The sequence below is a fragment of the Bufo gargarizans genome, chromosome 3 (genome assembly GCF_014858855.1).
Source record: "Bufo gargarizans isolate SCDJY-AF-19 chromosome 3, ASM1485885v1, whole genome shotgun sequence".
NCBI lineage: Eukaryota > Metazoa > Chordata > Amphibia > Anura > Bufonidae > Bufo > Bufo gargarizans.
The window spans coordinates 496,953,646-496,971,357 of record NC_058082.1 but is presented as its reverse complement, the minus strand read 5'-3'; the positions used below and the strand labels follow the sequence as shown (position 1 = coordinate 496,971,357).

At 47.1% G+C, this 17,712-nt stretch overlaps 1 protein-coding gene across 4 annotated transcripts in view; it reads left to right on the top strand.

Annotated features, from left to right (window-relative positions):
• The window catches only part of INPP5K (inositol polyphosphate-5-phosphatase K), a 99,752-nt gene that overhangs the window by 45,579 nt on the left and 36,461 nt on the right, over positions 1-17,712 (top strand). For 2 of the 4 annotated variants that reach the window (XM_044283867.1, XM_044283866.1), the window contains exon 3: positions 17,375-17,482. In XM_044283867.1, coding sequence (XP_044139802.1) covers positions 17,375-17,482 — 108 coding nt within the window. Of the gene's footprint in view, positions 1-14,736; positions 14,887-17,374; positions 17,483-17,712 lie in introns of all 4 variants that reach the window. The other 2 variants (XM_044283868.1, XM_044283869.1) reach the window with 2 other exon arrangements.

Genomic DNA, 17,712 nt, shown 5'->3' with positions numbered 1-17,712 from the left:
TCCGTTGTTCCTGAAAATGTTTCAGTATGTCATCCGTTTTTTGCGGATCCGCAAAAAACGGAAACCTGTATAAATTTCAATAAGCAAATAAAGTTGTTTGGATTTCTTTGAAAAAAAATTTGAAAAAAAAATGTGAATAAAAGTCTAGTTATGTGTATGTGTTACCTCAGGATTTAATTTCCAGCAACGGAATCCGCATAAAACGGATGACATATGTAATGACATACGAATGTCTTCCGTTTTTTGCGGATCCATTGACTTTGTATTGTACCAGGATCCTATTTTTGCGGAAAAGAATAGGACAAGTTTTATGCGGAACGGAACAACGGAAACGGACAGCACACAATGTGCTGTCCGATTTTTTTCAGGACCCATTGAAAATGAATGGGTCCAGATCTGGTCCTGATCTGTTCCGCAAAAAACGGAACAGATCAGGAAAGAAAAAACAGACGTGTGAATGGACCCTAACTCTGACAGTGGACACATGTGGCCATATCTCCATTCAGTCTCGGGCTGTTGTGGTGGTACCCCGCCTTTCAGGCATTTATGACACATCCATATGTCTTTAGTGTTAAAACCTGTTTAATATTAAAATCTCAGTATTAATCCCCATGCCATCTGGACAGTCACGCTGATTCTGTAGCTGAGGATGGCTTTGTGTTACAAGAGGAATTTAGTTGTTTGAGAGCCCCTGTCAGCAAGATCAACCCTATTAAACCAGGCAAACTACCCCATAGGGTGGATTCCACTTTTTAAAATGCCACAACTGGTTGTGAAAAAAGTTGTGGCATTCCTGAGAAAAACAAGGGCATCAGTGCGCCGATGGGAAGCTGAGGAACTGAGGTGCACCGAGGGGCTAGAACACTTCTGGAAAGCGGAGTATGAGTTTTTTTAAGCCAAAATCAGGAGTGGATCATAAAAGGAGATAAAGTATTAAAGGGATTGCCATATCTCAGACATTCATGGAATATCTTCCAGAACGGAGCCGGTGGAGTGAAGGAGAGTACACAGCGTAAGAGCGGCCACCCTCCATTCACCACTATGGGTCTTTGAATATCCCATAGAAGTGAATGGAAAGCACATGCGCAGTGTGCTCTCCTTCACTTCAGGGGACCCAATCTTAAAGATAGGAACGTGTCCCAGAGGTGGGACTGAAAATAGCCAATTGAGCGTGTTCGTCTATTTTCCGAAGTCCCATAATGGTGAATGGAGAGCGAACTGCTTCTTCATTAACCTTTATGGGACTGCCAGAAATGGCCCAGTCAGCGCTCAACTGTTTTCAGAATTCCGATAGTGGTGAATGGAGGATGGCGACACTTGCGGTTCACTCTTCACTTCCGGGGGTTCTGCTTGGATGGCATTGTGTGCTGCACTGTGGTATTTGGTTCTGCCGGGGTGGTGTTGTGTGCTGCACTGTGGTATTGGGTTCTGCTGGGGTGGTGTTGTGTGCTGCACTGTGGTGTTTGGTTCTGCTGGGGTGGAATTGTGTGCTGCACTGTTGTATTTGGTTCTGCTGGGACAGTATATTGTGCTGCACTGTGGTATTTGGTTCTGTTGGCGTGGTGTTGTGTGCTGCACTGTGGTATTTGGTTCTGCTGGGACAGTATATTGTGCTGCACTGTGGTATTTGGTTCTGTTGGCGTGGTGTTGTGCGCTGCACTGTGGTATTTGGTTCTGCTGGGGTGTTGTGTGCTGCACTGTGATATTTGGTTCTGCTGGGGCGTTATTGTGTGCTGCACTGTGGTATTGGGTTCTACTGGGGTGGCATTGTGTGCTGCAGTGTGGTATTTGGTTCTGTTGGTGTGGTGTTGTGTGCTGCACTGTGGTATTTGGTTCTGCTGGGGTGGTATTGTGTGCTGCACTGTGGTATTTGGTTCTGTTGGGGTGTTGTGTGCTGCACTGTGGTGTTTGGTTCTGTTGGGGTGGTATTGTGTGCTGCACTGTGGTGTTTGGTTCTGTTGGGGTGGTATTGTGTGCTGCACTGTGGTGTTTGGTTCTGTTGGGGTGATATTGTGTGCTGCACTGTGGTGTTTGGTTCTGTTGAGATGGTATTGTGTGCTGCACTGTGGTGTTTGGTTCTGCTGGGGTGTTATTGTGTGCTGCACTGTGGTGTTTGGTTCTGCTGGGGTAGTATTGTGTGCTGCACTGTGGTGTTTGGTTCTGCTGGGGTGGTATTGTGTGCTGCACTGTGGTGTTTGGTTCTGCTGGGGTGGTATTGTGTGCTGCACTGTGGTGTTTGGTTCTGCTGGGGTGATATTGTGTGCTGCACTGTGGTGTTTGGTTCTGCTGGGGTGGTATTGTGTGCTGCACTATGGTGTTTGGTTCTGTTGAGGTATTGTGTGCTTCACTGTGGTGTTTGGTTCTGCTGGGGTGGTATTGTGTGCTGCACTATGGTGATTGGTTCTGTTGGGGTGATATTGTGTGCTGCACTATAGTGATTGGTTCTGCTGGGGTGGTATTGTGTGCTGCACTGTGGTGTTTGGTTCTGTTGGGGTGGTATTGTGTGCTGCACTGTGGTGTTTGGTTCTGTTGGGGTGGTATTGTGTGCTGCACTACGGTGATTGGTTCTGTTGGGGTGGTATTGTGTGCTTCACTGTGGTGTTTGGTTCTGTTGGGGTGGTATTGTGTGCTGCACTATGGTGATTGGTTCTGTTGGGGTGGTATTGTGTGCTGCACTGTGGTGTTTGGTTCTGTTGGGGTGGTGTTGTGTGCTGCACTGTAGTGTTTGGTTCTGTTGGGGTGGTATTGTATGCTGCACTATGGTGATTGGTTCTGTTGGGGTGATATTGTGTGCTGCACTGTGGTGTTTGGTTCTGTTGGGGTGGTATTGTGTGCTTGTGCTGCACTGTGGTGTTGGGGTGGTATTGTGTGCTGCACTGTGGTGTTGGGGTGGTATTGTGTGCTGCACTGTGGTGTTGGGGTGGTATTGTGTGCTGCACTGTGGTGTTGGGGTGGTATTGTGTGCTGCAATACAGTGTTTGGTTCTGTTGGGGTGGTGTTGTGTGCTGCACTGTGGTGTTTGGTTCTGTTGGGATGGTATTGTGTGCTGCACTGTGGTGTTTGGTTCTGCTGGGGTGGTATTGTGTGCTACACTGTGGTGTTTGGTTCTGCTGGGGTGGTATTGTGTGCTGCACTGTGGTGTTTGGTTCTGTTGGGGTGATATTGTGTGCTGCACTGTGGTGTTGGGGTGATATTGTGTGCTGCACTGTGGTGTTTGGTTCTGCTGGGGTGGTATTGTGTGCTGCACTGTGGTGTTTGGTTCTGCTGGGGTGGTATTGTGTGCTACACTGTGGTGTTTGGTTCTGCTGGGGTGGTATTGTGTGCTGCACTGTGGTGTTTGGTTCTGTTGGGGTGATATTGTGTGCTGCACTGTGGTGTTGGGGTGATATTGTGTGCTGCACTGTGATGTTTGGTTCTGCTGGGGTGGTGTTGTGTGCTGCACTGTGGTGTTTGGTTCTGCTGGGGTGGTATTGTGTGCTGCACTGTGGTGTTTGGTTCTGCTGGGGTGGTATTGTGTGCTGCACTGTGGTGTTTGGTTCTGTTGGGGTGATATTGTGTGCTGCACTGTGGTGTTTGGTTCTGCTGGGGTGGTATTGTGTGCTGCACTGTGGTGTTGGGGTGGTATTGTGTGCTGCACTGTGGTGTTTGGTTCTGCTGGGGTGGTATTGTGTGCTGCACTGTGGTGTTTGGTTCTGTTGGGATGGTATTGTGTGCTGCACTGTGGTGTTTGGTTCTGTTGGGGTGGTATTGTGTGCTGCACTGTGGTGTTTGGTTCTGCTGGGGTGGTGTTGTGTGCTGCACTGTGGTGTTGGGGTGGTATTGTGTGCTGCACTGTGGTGTTTGGTTCTGCTGGGGTGGTATTGTGTGCTGCACTGTGGTGTTTGGTTCTGTTGGGATGGTATTGTGTGCTGCACTGTGGTGTTTGGTTCTGTTGGGGTGGTATTGTGTGCTGCACTGTGGTGTTTGGTTCTGCTGGGGTGGTATTGTGTGCTGCAATACGGTGTTTGGTTCTGTTGGGGTGGTATTGTGTGCTGCACTGTGGTGTTTGGTTCTGTTGGGGTGGTATTGTGTGCTGCACTGTGGTGTTTGGTTCTGTTGGGGTGGTATTGTGTGCTGCACTGTGGTATTTGGTTCTGTTGGGGTGGTATTGTGTGCTGCATTGTGGTATTTGGTTCTCTTGGGGTAGTATTGTGTGCTGCACTGTGGTATTTGGTTCTGCTGTGGTGGTATTGTGTGCTGCACTGTGGTATTTGGTTCTGTTGGGGTGGTATTGTGTGCTGCATTGTGGTATTTGGTTCTCTTGGGGTAGTATTGTGTGCTGCACTGTGGTATTTGGTTCTGTTGGGGTGGTATTGTGTGCTGCACTGTGGTATTTGGTTCTCTTGGGGTAGTATTGTGTGCTGATAAAGGAGATAAAGTATTAAAGGGATTGCCATATCTCAGACATTCATGGAATATCTTCCAGAACGGAGCCGGTGGAGTGAAGGAGAGTACACAGCGTAAGAGCGGCCACCCTCCATTCACCACTATGGGTCTTTGAATATCCCATAGAAGTGAATGGAAAGCACATGCGCAGTGTGCTCTCCTTCACTTCAGGGGACCCAATCTTAAAGATAGGAACGTGTCCCAGAGGTGGGACTGAAAATAGCCAATTGAGCGTGTTCGTCTATTTTCCGAAGTCCCATAATGGTGAATGGAGAGCGAACTGCTTCTTCATTAACCTTTATGGGACTGCCAGAAATGGCCCAGTCAGCGCTCAACTGTTTTCAGAATTCCGATAGTGGTGAATGGAGGATGGCGACACTTGCGGTTCACTCTTCACTTCCGGGGGTTCTGCTTGGATGGCATTGTGTGCTGCACTGTGGTATTTGGTTCTGCCGGGGTGGTGTTGTGTGCTGCACTGTGGTATTGGGTTCTGCTGGGGTGGTGTTGTGTGCTGCACTGTGGTGTTTGGTTCTGCTGGGGTGGAATTGTGTGCTGCACTGTTGTATTTGGTTCTGCTGGGACAGTATATTGTGCTGCACTGTGGTATTTGGTTCTGTTGGCGTGGTGTTGTGTGCTGCACTGTGGTATTTGGTTCTGCTGGGACAGTATATTGTGCTGCACTGTGGTATTTGGTTCTGTTGGCGTGGTGTTGTGCGCTGCACTGTGGTATTTGGTTCTGCTGGGGTGTTGTGTGCTGCACTGTGATATTTGGTTCTGCTGGGGCGTTATTGTGTGCTGCACTGTGGTATTGGGTTCTACTGGGGTGGCATTGTGTGCTGCAGTGTGGTATTTGGTTCTGTTGGTGTGGTGTTGTGTGCTGCACTGTGGTATTTGGTTCTGCTGGGGTGGTATTGTGTGCTGCACTGTGGTGTTTGGTTCTGCTGGGGTGATATTGTGTGCTGCACTGTGGTGTTTGGTTCTGCTGGGGTGGTATTGTGTGCTGCACTATGGTGTTTGGTTCTGTTGAGGTATTGTGTGCTTCACTGTGGTGTTTGGTTCTGCTGGGGTGGTATTGTGTGCTGCACTATGGTGATTGGTTCTGTTGGGGTGATATTGTGTGCTGCACTATAGTGATTGGTTCTGCTGGGGTGGTATTGTGTGCTGCACTGTGGTGTTTGGTTCTGTTGGGGTGGTATTGTGTGCTGCACTGTGGTGTTTGGTTCTGTTGGGGTGGTATTGTGTGCTGCACTACGGTGATTGGTTCTGTTGGGGTGGTATTGTGTGCTGCACTACGGTGATTGGTTCTGTTGGGGTGGTATTGTGTGCTTCACTGTGGTGTTTGGTTCTGTTGGGGTGGTATTGTGTGCTGCACTATGGTGATTGGTTCTGTTGGGGTGGTATTGTGTGCTGCACTGTGGTGTTTGGTTCTGTTGGGGTGGTGTTGTGTGCTGCACTGTAGTGTTTGGTTCTGTTGGGGTGGTATTGTGTGCTGCACTATGGTGATTGGTTCTGTTGGGGTGATATTGTGTGCTGCACTGTGGTGTTTGGTTCTGTTGGGGTGGTATTGTGTGCTTGTGCTGCACTGTGGTGTTGGGGTGGTATTGTGTGCTGCACTGTGGTGTTGGGGTGGTATTGTGTGCTGCACTGTGGTGTTGGGGTGGTATTGTGTGCTGCACTGTGGTGTTGGGGTGGTATTGTGTGCTGCAATACAGTGTTTGGTTCTGTTGGGGTGGTGTTGTGTGCTGCACTGTGGTGTTTGGTTCTGTTGGGATGGTATTGTGTGCTGCACTGTGGTGTTTGGTTCTGCTGGGGTGGTATTGTGTGCTACACTGTGGTGTTTGGTTCTGCTGGGGTGGTATTGTGTGCTGCACTGTGGTGTTTGGTTCTGTTGGGGTGGTATTGTGTGCTGCACTGTGGTGTTTGGTTCTGTTGGGGTGGTATTGTGTGCTGCACTGTGGTGTTTGGTTCTGTTGGGGTGATATTGTGTGCTGCACTGTGGTATTTGGTTCTGTTGGGGTGGTATTGTGTGCTGCATTGTGGTATTTGGTTCTCTTGGGGTAGTATTGTGTGCTGCACTGTGGTATTTGGTTCTGCTGTGGTGGTATTGTGTGCTGCACTGTGGTATTTGGTTCTGTTGGGGTGGTATTGTGTGCTGCATTGTGGTATTTGGTTCTCTTGGGGTAGTATTGTGTGCTGCACTGTGGTATTTGGTTCTGTTGGGGTGGTATTGTGTGCTGCACTGTGGTATTTGGTTCTCTTGGGGTAGTATTGTGTGCTGCACTGTAGTATTTGGTTCTGTTGGGGTGGTATTGTGTGCTGCACTGTGGTGTTTGGTTCTGTTGGGGTGGTATTGTGTGCTGCACTGTGGTGTTTGGTTCTGTTGGGGTGATATTGTGTGCTGCACTGTGGTGTTTGGTTCTGCTGGGGTGGTATTGTGTGCTGCACTGTGGTGTTTGGTTCTGTTGGGGTGATATTGTGTGCTGCACTGTGGTGTTGGGGTGATATTGTGTGCTGCACTGTGGTGTTTGGTTCTGCTGGGGTGGTATTGTGTGCTGCACTGTAGTATTTGGTTCTGTTGGGGTGGTATTGTGTGCTGCACTGTAGTATTTGGTTCTGTTGGGGTGGTATTGTGTGCTGCACTGTGGTATTTGGTTCTGTTGGGGTGATATTGTGTGCTGCACTGTGGTGTTTGGTTCTGCTGGGGTGGTATTGTGTGCTGCACTGTGGTGTTTGGTTCTGTTGGGGTGATATTGTGTGCTGCACTGTGGTGTTGGGGTGATATTGTGTGCTGCACTGTGGTGTTTGGTTCTGCTGGGGTGGTATTGTGTGCTGCACTGTAGTATTTGGTTCTGTTGGGGTGGTATTGTGTGCTGCACTGTGGTATTTGGTTCTGCTAGGGTGGTATTGTGTGCTGCACTGTTGTATTGCTGACCCTTTTTGATTTGTGCCTTCCTAGTTGTGTTGGCCTCCCCTCTTGTCACTTTGGACCTGCTTAATGGGACCACTTTTTTCTTTATTTTTCCCACGGTCACTTTGTGTTCCCACTCCGTCCCTGAGTGTAGGTCTCTCCCCAGGAAATCCTCCTTGCTGGCAGCCATTCCTTTCCGCAGCCATTTCGGCCTTCCAGCAGAGATTAGGTTTTTGCATTCAGCATTGGATAGACATTTTCATAAAAAATCTCCTAATTCAGCTTCCAGTTTTCTGGGCAGTGAAATTAAGGAGACATCTGCAGGGTAAATATCTGTCTTCAGAGCACCAAACTAATTGCGGCAAAGCTGTCTCCTCCGGCCAGCTCCCCGTGTCCCCGCGTGTGATATGAGAGGGCGGCTTGGAGGCTTAGCGCCGGCGGGCTGGTACATTTTCCATTATTAAACTCCAGATTTAAGCAGCACAGATGCTTTAGCAATGGCTAATGCCATCCAAACTGATGCTGAAATGCCAGGCTTCCATGCCTCTGCTGTGTTTGTACGTATCGTATGCCAGGAGCCGCACTGCTTAGTGTCATTCAGCTTTATATTCTAGAGGTGTGAAGTGTCTTCCACTGTGTTTTCCCTGCATGATCCTGTATGCAGATTAGTGGTAAATCTGTCTATAGACAAATATTGGCCAAACCCACTGATTTTGTCAGAACCAGACAACCCTTTAACGTGTATAAGACTTCCCTACTACCCCGATGACAGATGTCAGGGCAAGAAGAGTCGGGCATGTTGGTTCTCATCGAGATAAGCAGCCGCCAGGCGCCTCTTGCACCCCTGTCCTTATGTAGAACACATGCTATGCCAAGTGGGCATTTGTGTGGGGTAGTTGGCAGAGATATCTAATGTGTATGGCCACTGTATCTAAGGGCTCTTTCACACGAGAGGATGCCGTGCGGGTAATCTGCTGCGTGAAAAAGTGCCAGGCGCCGTTCCGGACAGAAGAGACATGGAGCATTAGGCTGGTTTCACACGGGCGTGACGGATTTGATCCGGATGCGTTCAGTGTGCGTTCAGTGAAAATGCTGCGATTTTGGCACTAAAACAAGTCAGTTTTGTCTGCGATTGCGTTTAGTTGTTCAGTTTTTTCCGCGCGGGTGCAATGCGTTTTGATGCGTTTTTCACGCGCGTGATAAAAAACTGAATGTTTACAAACAACATCTCTTAGCAACCATCAGTGAAAAACGCATCGCACCCACACTTGCTTGCGAGTTTCACTGAACTCACTCTGAACGCATCCGGCCCCAATCAGCAACGCTCGTGTGAAAGGGGCCTGTCCGGAACAGGGCTTGGCACTTTCACGCAGCGGATTCCACGCACGGGATCCACTCGTGTGAAAGAGCCCTAAGGGCAGGGCTGGTGCAAGGATTTTTGCCACCCTAGGCAAAAGCTAATTTTGTCGCCCCCTTGACTCCGCCCATTGACCACACCCTTTTACCCGCCCCCTTTTCAGCCACCTATTGCATGCAACATTTAACTATGGTCGTGTACCCTGTGCCAGTCTATGGTTGCGTACCCTGTGCCAGTCTGACTATGGTCATGTATATATAATATCTAGCCATTGTCTGCCACCTAGTACCATCCCAGTGATGGCAATGACTCTGCGCTGTTCAGCAGGTTGGCACACCAAACACGAGCAGTGCCACCTATTCACTGCCAGGTGCCATTCAGCCACTGTCTGAAATCCTGTGCCACCAGGGCAACATAAAACAGTATGCTGCCTTGTGTCCTCTGCCAGTCTGGCACTGTCCTGCACCCTGTACCATTCATAGCCCTTTAGACTGGGTCTGTGCCACCTATTAGGCTCCATGTGCCACTGCTGGGCACCCTGTGCCAGTCAGAATCTATGCCCCCTAGTCAAGCAGCAGGTGTACCCTGACCCCTGTACACAAGTGTGTGCCACCCTGCTGCCAGTCACTGTCCTGCAGCCTCTAACACCCTTGTGCAGGTTGTCAGAGTGCGGTTGCCAGGGGTACTCACCAGGTTCTGCTCCTTGCTGTGCTCTAGGTCCACATTGCCTTGGCTCTCATGTGTCTTCGGCGCGTGATCCCGCAAGACCCACCTCTGGGATCAAGTGCCACTCTCCTCCCCCCTCCATGTGCCAGTATCATGGCGCCAATAGCCCCCCCCCCCTCCCCCGTGGCAGTAAAGTAACAGTCCGGTATTTAAAAAAAAAAAAAATTATACCTACCTCCATGTCGGCGATGCCAGCCTCTTGTGTTGAAGATTTGGTGCTCGTGTTCTTATTTGGCCTGTCTTTCAGAAAAGTTTATGCTGGGATTCGAACCCATGACCTTCTGTATAGCCAGTTACTTACAAAATATATATATAAGACTTCTACTGTAGATAACTTTGATACCTAGTGTACATCCATACACATGACAGCTGCCCCAGTACACTGTGTATGGATGTAGCAGTGCTGGGTGTGTTGGGGCAGCTGTCGTGTGTATGGATGTACACTAGGTATCAAAGTTATCTACAGTAGAAGTCTTATATATATATTTTTTTATTTTTTTTGTTCAAGTAACTGGCTATACAGCTCTCATAGCTGTGTGGGTAAATGCCTCTGATGTGAAAGGTCATGAGTTCGAATCCCAGGAGAAACTTTTCTGAAAGACAGACTAAATGAGCTTTAAATACACCCGGGTCTCGTAGCTGTGTGTCAGCTGCGTGCCGCTCGCTCTGCCCGAAGTGACTGAACAAACTCATACTCGCAGCGCATCCAGCCGGCAAGTACAGGAACAGAAGGAGTCAAGGAGATGATGTCAGATGATTCACAAGTAGGGGGCGGGGCGGAGGCGGCGGCCGGGTGCGACTGCTTGGGATTCGGACTCCAGAGTGCCGGCGCTCCCAGGCAGAGTGCACTCTACGCGGTGGCCTACTCTGCCTATGGGTGCCGCTGGCCCTGCCTAAGGGTTCATTCAAACGACCATATTTCTGGGTCCGCATTTCAATGGGGCTTTAAAATATGTGGACAGCACACTTACGGCCGTCTGAATGAGCCCTAACTGTGACTTGAAACGCAATTGTCATTATATCACTGTAAACAGTGCTCAGTATGTGGGCCTCCATATATAGTAAAAACATTTTATAAATTCATGAAAGTAAATAAAATAAGAAGAAAAAAATCTAAAAAGAAAACGGGTTTCACTCTTGCCCTACCCTGAAAGAAAAAAAATGCCATTATATAAGCCAACACATAGTGTCAGGAAAGAATCTCATGATTTTTTATTTTTATTTTTTATATAACCTTCCTCTTGATAAGGGGGCTGAACTGGATGGACATATGTCATTTTTTTTAGCTTTACAAACCTTGTTACTGTGTTACATATTTGACATCACTTTGCAAATGAGAGTTAAAGGATTCACATTTGGTGTATACAGACTGTTTAAAGCAAATACATTAAAATAAAATAATGTATGTCCTATTTCTGATAAACTTTCCATATACGAGTTACAAAATAGAATAATTTTATTTAAACAGTAGCAATGCTTTATACATTATATATATCTATTTTAAATATACATTTTAGAATGCATTTATCCAAAAACTGGAATTTTGCTTTCGGGAGGGGACGGGTATGGGGACAGTTTTACCTAAACTCACAGTAGCTGTTTGCCTATAGTTAGGGGGGCTACTTTAGGAAAAGTTAAAGGGGTTAACCCATGATTAATGTAAAAATGAAAATCTGACATCATATAGTTCATATAGACTTTTTAGCCTGGTCACCATTTGCGACAGGGCTGCCGCGCTGTAGCTGAATATTACGGCCAATAATTCCTTGCCCCACTGTCGATCACCTACGCTACAGGCCTGAGGTCTATTTGGTAATGAAATCCCAGCGCAGACGGGACGCACAGCAACGATGTGTGCGCGTCTGCGTCGCACCATCCCGGGCCATACTAGCAGCTAGAAAGGACACAGGTGAGTATAAGATTTAACTTTTTTTTTTTTTTTGAGTGCCAACATTACTGCCCATAAGGGGGGCACTGGGGGACATTACTGGCCATAAAGGGGGGCACTGGGGGACATTACTGGCCATAAGGGAGGCACATTTGGGGACATTACTGGCCATAAGGGGGGCACTGGGGGACATTACTGGCCATAAGGGGGGCACTAGGGGACATTACTGGCCATAAGGGGGGCACTAGGGGACATTACTGGCCATAAGGGGGGCACTGGCGGGACATTACTTGTCATAAGGGGGGCACTGGGGGACATTACTGGCCATAAGGGGGGCACTGGTGGGACATTACTTGTCATAAGGGGGGCACTGGGGGACATTACTGGCCTTAAGGGGGGCACTGGGGGACATTACTGGCCTTAAGGGGGGCACTGGGGGACATTACTGGCCATAAGGGGGGCACTGGGGGACATTACTGTCCATAAGGGGGGCACTGGGGGACATTACTGGCCATAAGGGGGGCACTTGGGGACATTACTGGCCATAAGGGGGCACTGGGGGACACTACTGGCCATAAGGGGGCACTGGGGGACACTACTGGCCATAAGGGGGCACTGGGGGACACTACTGGCCATAAGGGGGCACTGGGGGACACTACTGGCCATAAGGGGGGCACTGGGGGACATTACTGGCCATAAGGGGGGCACTGGGGGACATTACTGGCCATAAGGGGGGCACTGGTGGGACATTACTTGTCATAAGGGGGGCACTGGGGGACATTACTGGCCTTAAGGGGGGCACTGGGGGACATTACTGGCCATAAGGGGGGCACTGGGGGACATTACTGTCCATAAGGGGGGCACTGGGGGACATTACTGTCCATAAGGGGGGCACTTGGGGACACTACTGGCCATAAGGGGGCACTGGGGGACACTACTGGCCATAAGGGGGCACTGGGGGACACTACTGGCCATAAGGGGGGCACTGGGGGACACTACTGGCCATAAGGCGGCACTGGGGGACACTACTGGCCATAAGGGGGGCACTGGGGGACATTACTGGCCATAAGGGGGGCACTAGAGGACAGTATGGGGGGAAATTACTACTGTGGAGCATATTTCTACTGTGGGGGCAGTGGGGAGTAATTACTATGTGTGGGGAAATTACTATATGGGGGCAGTGTGGGAAAAAATAACTATGTGAGTGGGGAAGTTACTACTGTGCGGGCAGTGTGGGGAGAAATTACTATGGGAGTGCAGTGGGGGGGGGGGGAAATTAATCTAAGGTTTTATTATTATTACTGGGGGCACTCTAGGGGGCATTTCTATATGCTGTAGACACTATAGGGACATTATTTCTAGTGGGGTCACAATTCTAACATGTTCGGCTCTATACACCACCACAATGGATTTGAAATGACACGAACAAGATGTGCTTTAACTGCAGACTGTCAGCTTTAATTTGAGGGCATTTACATCCAAATCAGGTGACCGGTGTAGGAATTACAACAGTTTGCATATGCGCCTCCCACATGTTAAGGGACCAAAAGTAATGGGACAGAATAATAATCATAAATCAAACTTTTACTTTTTTATACTTGGTTGCAAATCTTTTGCAGTCAATTACAGCCTGAAGTCTGGAACCCATAGACATCACTAGACGCTGGGTTTAATCCCTGGTGATGCTTTGCCAGGCCTCTACTGCAACTGTCTTCAGTTCCTACTTGTTCTTGGGGCATTTTCCTTCAGTTTTGTCTTTAGCAAGTGAAATGCATGCTCAATCGGATTCAGGTCAGGGGATTGACTTGGCCATTGCATAAGGCTACGTCTACACGATGACATTTGTCACGCGACATTTTGTTGCACTAATGTCGCGCAACAATTTTTATAATGGCAGTCTATGGTGTTGTACTGCAACATGCTGCGACTACGACGCAACAGTCGCAGAAAATCAATTTGAGATGCATTTTTCTGCGACTGTTGCGTCACAGTCAAGCATGTTGCAGTGCGACAACATAGACTGCCATTATAAAAATTGTTGCGCGACTAGTGCAACAAAATGTTGCGCTACAAATGTTGCAGTGTAGTTGTGCCCTATCTGTCGCGCGACAAATGTCGTCGTGTAAACGCAGCATAACATTCCACTTCTTTCCCTTAAAAAACTCTTTGGTTGCTTTTGCAGTATGCTTTGGGTCATTGTCTATCTGCACTGTGAAGCGCCGTCCGATGAGTTCTGAAGCATTTGGCTGAATATGAGCAGATAATATTGCCCGAAACACTTCAGAATTCATCCTGCTGCTTTTGTCAGCAGTCACATCCTCAATAAATACAAGAGAACCAGTTCCATTGGCAGCCATACATGCCCACGCCATGACACTACCACCACCATGCTTCACTGATGAGGTGGTATGCTTAGGATCATGAGCAGTTCCTTTCCTTCTCCATACTCTTCTCTTCCCATCACTCTGGTACAAGTTGATCTTGGTCTCATCTGTCCATAGGATGTTGTTTTTTAGATGTCGTTTGGCAAACTCTAATCTGGCCTTCCTGTTTTTGAGGCTCACTAATAGTTTACATCTGTTGGTGAACCCCCTGTATTCACTCTGGTGAAGTCTTCTCTTGATTGTTGACTTTGACACACATACACCTACCTCCTGGAGAGTGTTCTTGATCTGGCCAACTGTTGTGAAGGGTGTTTTCTTCACCAGGGAAAGAATTCTTCGGTCATCCACCACAGTTATTTTCTGTGGTCTTCCGGGTCTTTTGGTGTTGCTGAGCTCACTGATGCGTTCCTTCTTTTTAAGAATGTTCCAAACTGTTGTTATGGCCATGCCTAATGTTTTTGCTATCTCTCTGATGTTTTTTTTTTTTATAGCCTAATGATGGCTTGCTTCACTGATAGTGACAGCTCATTGGATCTCCTCTTGAGAGTTGACAGCAACAGATTCCAAATGCAAATAGCACACTTGAAATGAACTCTGGACCTTTTATCTGCTCATTGTAATTGGGATAATGAGGGAATAACACACACCTGGCCATGGAACAGCTGAGAAGCCAATTGTCCCATTACTTTTGACCCTTAACAAGTGGGAGGCACATATGAAAACTGTTGTAATTCCTACACCGTTCACCTGATTTGGATGTAAATACCCTCAAATTAAAGCTTACAGTCTGCAGTTAAAGCACATCTTGTTCGTTTCATTTCAAATCCATTGTGGTGGTGTATAGAGCCAGAAATGTTAGAATTGTGTCGATGTCCCAATATTTATGGACCTCACTGCATGTGGTGCTGTTTTCTCCTATATGTAGTGCTGGCTCATTACTGTGACCTGTGTCTCATCTTCTCCAAGTCTTTTTTTTTATTATTATAATTATATACATTTTCAATTTGGAGACTAAAAATTTAAATTTGATCTAAATTTTTCAGTTTAGGAGCCAATGGCTCCTGTTTATCTTTTTTTAGTCTGGAGCACTGGACTGGCTGCATGGTGATTTAATGTGTACGGGATGTCACTTCTGCAACCAGAAAGATGACGTCACCTTTACAGGACTGGACATGGGAATCTGCACGGGAGAAAAATGGTGAGTATCACTTCTATTATTTTAAATTTGGACTACGCTTTTAAGATGTGAATCTGGTAATGGTTCCTAGTATCAAGGCCCATAACACCCCTGGTCATTCAAGGTTTAATTGAGGTGTCATAGGGAACCCTCCTACAAGTCAGCTATGTCCTTTCTCTAAGAACCCATGCACGCGGTCCACCAATCACGGGTCTGCAAAACACAGATCCCGGCCAAATGCATGCTGTCTATTTTTTATTTATTTTTACTCCTGTCCTATCTTTGTCCGCAAAATGGACAAGAATGGGACATGTTCTATTTTTTGACGGGGTCGTGGAACAATCTTACGGATGTGGACAGCACACGGGTTTGCTGTCTGTACATTTTGCGGCCCCATTGAGATGAATCAGTCCGCATCCGACCACAAAAAAAGCTAATCGGATGCATACCAAATTTACAACCGTTTGCATGAGCACTAAATATAAGAGACTCCTGCGACACAAGTAGAAATTTTGACAGGTGTTTGAGGAACGTTGATCTATGCTAGACAGATACAATTGTGAAATAAGTATTTGTTACACTGGCGATTTTGCCACCTACAAAAAATTGAGAGGTCTGGAATTTTTATTGTAGGTACACTTCAACTGTGAGAGACAGAATCTAAAAAAAAAAACTGAAAATCACATTTTTAAATAATTAATTTGCATTTTAATCAATCACACTACAACCTCTCCACCATGGCCAAGACCAAAGAGCTGTCTAAGGACACTAGGGACAAAATTGTAGACCTGCACAAGGCTATGGTGGGCTACAGGACAATAGGCAAGCAGCTTGGTGAGAAGGCAACAACTGTTGGCTCAATTATTAGAAAATGAAGGAAACACATGGTGACTGTCAATCTTCCTTGATCTGAGGCTCCATGCAAGATCTCGCCTTGTGGGGTAAGGATGATTCTGAGAAGGGTCATCAATCAGCCCAGAACTACACTGGAGGACCTGGTCAATGACCTGAAGAGAGTTGGGTCCACGGTCTCAAAGATTACCGTTAGTAATACACAATGTCGTCATGGATTCAAATCCTGCAGGACACGCAAGGTCCGTTTGAAGTTTGCCAGTGACCCTCTGGATGATCCAGAGGAGGCATGGGAGAAGGTCATGTGGTCATAGAACTTTTTGGTATCAACTCCACTCGCCATGTTTGGAGGAAGAAGAAGGATGAGTACAACCCCAAGAACACCTTCCCAACCGTGAAACATGGGGGTGGAAACATCATACTTTGGAGGTGCTTTTCTGCAACGGGGATAGGACGACTGCACCATATTAAAGGGAGGATGGATGGGACCATGTATTGCAAGATTTTGGCCAACAACCTCCTTCCCTCAGTAAGAGCACTAAAGATGGGTCGTGACTGGGTCTTCCAGCATGACAATGACCTGGAACATACAGCCAGGGCAACTAAGGAGTGTCTCCGTAAGAAGCATTTCAAGGTCCTGGAGAAGCTTAGCCAGTCTCCAGACCTGAAGCCAATCGAAAATCTTTGGAGGGAACTGAAACTCTATGTAGCCCAGCAACAGCCCCGAAACCTGAAAGACCTGGATGAGAAGATCTGTATGGAGGAGTGGGCCAAAATCCTTGCTGCAGTTTTCTATCAGTTGAAATGTATCTGTTAACAATTACAGACCTCTCCATTCTTTGTAGGTGGAAAAACTTGCAAAATATCCAGTGTATCAAATACTTCTTTCCCCCCACTGTATGTGGAAGGGGAGGGGGGGGGCTCAGAGGTCCACATCATTGCTTGAGAAATGAAAGAGACAAGTGCACTTTCTAGACAAATACATTATAGCTTGCAGATTTTTTCCCTGAAATTCTTTAACCGGTGTGTGTTAACCCTCCGTTAAGACAGACGTGAACCATACGCATGGGATTTTTCTTTATTAATGTTGCACACAAAGACCGTAATTGTGCTGGGATTAATGAGGTCTCTGGGGAAACTTTCTTTGGGAATGTCAGATTAGCACACTTTTAGATGTTTCCTCATCACAGTTCACTTGCCTGCAACAGAATGGACAGACCTAGTGAATATCGTTCAGATCTGGATTTCGTCTCGCTGCCTAGCGTTGAGGCCCGTGTGCGCTCAGATAGCCTGGGCAGCGCCGGATCATGCAGCAGGTTTGCACTGCGTCAGAGAGTGGCTCAGCTGATGACCTGCGTGGAAGACGTCAGTTCTGATGACGACCTGCATGAGGAGATCTGTCGCTCAATTGATCAAGCATTTCTAATCTGTGGCTTGAAGATTCCCCCTAAAATGCTGGATTTCAGGTTTAATTAAAAAAAGATGCTTTGCTCCCCTTATTGTATGTTTGTCAAACGTAATCTATTCCGAGACCAGAATTTTTGCTTGCATTTTTTGGTTTACATCTGTTCTGATTTGTTACATACGTATAGCGTAGAACTGACATTGCATGGATTCTTTATTGTTCTAAATTCTAATTATTTTTATTTCCTTAAAGATTGCAGATTGTAACTTGGAATGTGGGAACAGCATCGCCCCCTAGAGAGCTCAGCTCTTTATTGCTGCTTGACGCGTCAGGCTCAAATATTGATCTGTATGTTATTGGGTAAGTATTTTTTTAAATAGTTTAATATTTCTATACTTGATCCCTTGATCAGTTGCAAGGTTGAACCATTTTTCATTGAATTTATGTCGGCTTTATGGTTCTAAATTGTCTTTATCTGCTTGTATTTTAAGAACAGAACAATCCCTGTGTGCGACTACCTACCAGTGTGAATCAATGTTAATTTTCTCAGACTTTTTTGGACTTCACATTCTGAAGTCAAAAACTGTTGT